Below are 4,578 nucleotides of genomic sequence, written 5' to 3' on the forward strand. Positions count from 1 at the left end.
CTTGGTCAACAGAAACGAGCAGGAAATCGTCCCTTGAATATGACATGACCGCGCAGTCGAGAATCGACATTCCATACATCTTCCTTTTTCGATGTCGACGTCGATCGCAATTCCAAAGAGGAGATGCGTGTGTATGCAACATCTGGACGCCTTTGACGGCTATTTGCAATGAAGGAGAGGCTCTTCATCGACCTGACCTAACCCTGGAATTGACAAAAGGACACCGATGTACTACGTGGGGACAGTGATGTTCGATCCCTTCTTGAACTGCAGACGAGTCGCCACGCTGACGGAGTTGATCGATGCTGTCAGGCGTGAGACCATTCGTACAAACATTCGAGGACTTGGTGATCGATTGGCTGAAAATGCTAACTCAGTAAACAAGCCTACTTACTTAATTGAACCAGAGCCTGCAGCACACACAGTTGTGAGAAGTATTTGCCAACCTAAATAGCTCGTACCTCTTAAGTCTTAACTCGCGACTTCAACCTTGTCTGTACGTGACCAATCTAACAAAAACATGATCTCCTTCCGTTTTTCTAAAGCCACGAAATTCAGTAAAAACATCAGGATTTTAACTTATCTCCTGTCCTTCCTTATTGTTTTACTTGTCTAAGTGGAAATCCAGTTCCGCTTCCAGGTGCATATGCTCCCATCACCAAAAAAAAAACAATTTTTTTGCATGTATATTTTGGCAATCTATGCGTGTTCATACGATTTTGCGAAAAACCAATATTTTTAGTGGTTGGTGTACAAAGACAAAACTTGTCTCTCAAGAAGCCTTATTTTACCACCAATTTTTATCTTTTTTAAACAACCCAAAGGACAACTCGATTTTTTATGGAAAGACTTTGTGCATATGTAGCATGTGAAGATGTATATACAAATTTTTCGTTTAGAATTTTTTAATATTTCAAAATGTATCAAATATGCATTTCAAAATTAAGGAAGCATATGCATCCAAGAGGCAAAACACCACTCCCTCAATCTAAACTTTATAATGGAGGCTCCAAACAATTGATGGAGTATATATTCTTAAATAGCTTGGGAATCTCGGAAATTTAACCGGCTCCCTAGTACATATGCTCTCACCAACATATTTTTAATTGTCAAAAAATTCTAACAAAAAAATTGCATGTTTATCTCGATAATCTATGTGTGTTCGTACAGTTTCGTGAAAAGACGATATTTATTGTGATCGATTTAGAAAAGACTGATCATCCGCTCCTTTTCATGCATTGCTCTAATAGTTTCATAGCAAGATCTTTCCACAAAAATCTTCTCAAGATAATGTAGCAAATGGGGATCTCGATCTTTCAGTGTGAGGGATAAGTACTATTTAGAGGATATGACGGTCGCAATCTGGCTACTTCCATACAAGGAGGATCATCCATTAGTGATTTCCACGGAAATCACTGAACCACATACAACTTGTTATGGAATTTGCTACCCGAACAATCAACTTATCCATGAAATAATTTCCCGCAAGAAAATCAAAGAGAATAGGTAAGCAAATATTAGCGTAAACAATCTGAAATTACAACTCTACTATAAAGAACAAGGATTTCAAAGAGGTGATAATGTGAGGTTTGAATAACAGGGTGTTGCTAACTATTACAGTGAGTCTGCCTATAGAAGGTAGGCATATGGTGTTATAAATTTGCTTTAAAGAAGAAGGATCTCCTCCTTATGGCGGTTTGGTTTGCTTTCAGAAGGTAGTAGACAACATTTGGTCGACTTAATGTATTCTTCTTATCTTGAATGTACATTCATATTTATTTCGCTTGATCTCGTGTCGAGTGAAACCTCGATCATAATGTATATGGACAAAATAATTGGAACATTTGGAGGAAACAAAGAAATTCTCGCCGGCAAGATCTACACAAAGAATTCATACATATCTGAGGACCCTGCCATGTGGGTCCCACATGACGGTATCCTCCCTGCTACCTGGCTGTGTTGTGCATTAGTGTACTGTACTTGTAATTTGTGTGTTAATATCTACAATCATACAACACAGTGGGATCAGTGAGTTCCATCACCATCCTTCCAATATCATCCCAGTAAGCATCGTTCGCCGCCCCTGGTGAGCTGGGAACGCTCAACGAGTCCATCGCCGGCTGAGGCTGCGTGGCCATCGGATGCACCTCGGTGTTGCTCCAATGTTGAAGCCCCTGGAAATTCTGGTCGTTGTAGACACTTGTCACGTTGTTCGCAGCGTCCGGAATCTGCGACGGCGCCACCTGCGGGCAGTTCATGTACCCGTACTCGTACTCCCCGGTGCACGCCGACTCGAGGCTGCAGGAGCCGGTGACGGAGCTCGATTCCGGCTGCGGCGCAACGGCGGCAGCCACCCTGCCGGTGACCTGCTGCTGCGGGTGCCTCTTGTAGGTGATAGTCCTCTTGAAGATCCGGCAGATGGTCCACACCTCCTGCATTTTTCCAGGCATGGTTTAGTCATGGCCGATGCATGAGAGAGGCCAATATGCAGATGTAGAGGTGACGTACCGCTTCTTGGAAGCACGGCGAGGAGTGCGCGGGGGAGACGTCGGGGCGCGGCGGGAGGCGGAATTCGTGCATCATCCACTCCGTCTTGGTGCCCTTGCCGGCGCTGCCGCGGTAATAGACGAGGGATTTCTTGAGGCCGACGCACACGCCGCCGGCATTGATTGGCCGGTCGATGCCTGTGGCCTTCCAGAAACCGGCGCCGGTGACCCTGTTCGGCCGGACGCTGTTCCGGTACTTCCTACCCCGAAGGCAGAAGAAGTACCATTCCTTGTCGCCTGCAACCATGTTCGCCTCTGCACATAATTAATTTGCAACCAAGTTAATTTGATATATATACTTATTTGTTCGTTGTGTATATTAGCATGTAATTCTTGTAGTTAGCATTTTTATGCAAACCAATATTGTTACATCATAATTTCATACATAAGAGATTCACAACATGCATGGAAAGGGGAAGCTACGGTTTTGTTATTTCTTAGTTGAATAATGAGAAATAATTGTACATACATTACCAACAACATCCGATCGATGGACCCGACGGCTAACCGTGTCGACTCGGAAACTTAAATAAAGAGCATGGAGCACATTTTTGTGTGATACAAAATCGCAATCAAAAGTAAATACTTTTGCAAACGAATCTAGTTAATTAAGACAAATCGCATGTTTTACATATAACTTCTTAACAAAACGAATATGTTAGCACATTTTTCTTGATCAAAAGTATGTCTTAACAAAACAAAAGTATGTCGTATCCTTGACAGTGGAGGGAGTATATCACATGTCCAACCTCCAACTCTTCATCGACTGGAATGGTTTGGACTTGTGATCACTTGTAGATCATATGATATGAATAATATACCGGAAAACTTTTTTTTAGTAAACGGCAGGAGCACCGCCTTTCAAATGGAAAGAGAAGTGAAACATAGGAATGTGATAATATGAGAAAGAGAGTCTCCACTCCCTTATTTGCCACCAAAATACCGAATATCTTCTTGAAGATGAAACCTGGTGCCATCAAAGCAATAAGAAGGTGCTCGGTATTTGGGTGGCGAATAAAGGAGCAGACTCTCTAAAACAGTTTACATAATGGCCAATACGACCGCGTGTCTTCCCTCGAATAAGGGCCCCGAAGTGTTACCAAATAGGTGGCAGCGGCGCAGAGAAGGAATACGATTTCCGTTTCCAAAATGACAAGGCGTCATGTACAAGAGACTGTAATCAGTGCATGAACTACGCATCATGATTCTTGCATGTATGATTATCTCTATTTTGTAGGCATAATTATTAATAAAGATCTTATTCACCTGAAAAAAAACACTCCCTTTGTTTCTAAATATAAGACGTTGGTAGCTCAAGAACTGACAACATCTGTAAAAAAACTCAAGAACTGACAAAAATATGTTTATATAGAAACAGAGGTAGTAATTACTTGGCAAGTCAGAGGGCTCATGCTTATAGATGTCCAACTCCTTGATGATCTCTATGCTCAGGCGCTTCCCGCCCACCTTCCGCCGGAGATAGAACGTTACGAGCTCCTCGTCTGTGGGGTGAAATCGGAAACCAGGTAGTACCAGCTCGTCATCGTCTTGTTCTTCTTCCTCCAGAAGCTGCTCCTCCTCCCTTTCTCCTACAACCACTTTCCCCTCGACCACAGCTCCATGGTAGTCATCACTCTCCATCACCTTTCCCATCGCTCTTCTTCTCCGATCGATCGATCAAACTGTACCTGTCTTACTTTGTTGCAATTGCCTTGGACAAGGATCCGAGCGTCTATATATATACACATATGGGGTGGGTGCATGTACTAACTACTGAGCTATCTATGCATGTACGTAGGATGGAGTCACGAAGGTTCATGCATGCCCGGACCAAGTCCCACCTAATTAAGTTATTAGCATGTGGTACAGTAATTAGAAGGTTAATTAAGTTGCATCTAGCCTTGACTGTTCTTCCCCGCATGCCCTCTGCTTTTGTGGTATCTATCCTTTTCTTTCCATGAATGAGACAAGACAAGTAGTTTGACATGTCCAGAGACGTGCAACACCTAAAGTTTACTGAGTAGTAATCCAA

The 4,578-nt window shown here is 42.8% G+C and overlaps 1 protein-coding gene across 1 annotated transcript; it reads right to left on the bottom strand.

Annotated features, from left to right (window-relative positions):
- Positions 1 to 1,994: 1,994 nt before the first annotated feature.
- LOC124672388 (transcription factor JUNGBRUNNEN 1-like) lies at positions 1,995 to 4,227 on the bottom strand. The gene is made up of 3 exons (XM_047208625.1): positions 3,938 to 4,227; positions 2,509 to 2,801; positions 1,995 to 2,432 (listed from the first exon to the last, which is right to left on the bottom strand). The coding sequence occupies exons 1-3, from the start codon at positions 4,197 to 4,199 to the stop codon at positions 1,995 to 1,997; spliced, it is 993 nt and encodes a 330-aa protein (XP_047064581.1). The 5' UTR covers positions 4,200 to 4,227.
- Positions 4,228 to 4,578: the final 351 nt, after the last annotated feature.

The sequence above is a fragment of the Lolium rigidum genome, chromosome 7 (assembly GCF_022539505.1).
Source record: "Lolium rigidum isolate FL_2022 chromosome 7, APGP_CSIRO_Lrig_0.1, whole genome shotgun sequence".
NCBI classification, from domain to species: domain Eukaryota; kingdom Viridiplantae; phylum Streptophyta; class Magnoliopsida; order Poales; family Poaceae; genus Lolium; species Lolium rigidum.

What these genes read in the sequence shown, in the direction of transcription:
- LOC124672388 (XM_047208625.1), bottom strand. Translation starts at nt 4,199, where the DNA reads ATGGGAAAGGTGATGGAGAGTGATGACTACCATGGAGCTGTGGTCGAG. An exon ending in TGAGCCCTCTGACTTGCCAA is followed by an intron (nt 2,802 to 3,937) that starts GTAATTACTACC and finishes AATTATGTGCAG; the next exon opens with AGGCGAACATGGTTGCAGGC. An exon ending in CGCCGTGCTTCCAAGAAGCG is followed by an intron (nt 2,433 to 2,508) that starts GTACGTCACCTC and finishes GGAAAAATGCAG; the next exon opens with GAGGTGTGGACCATCTGCCG.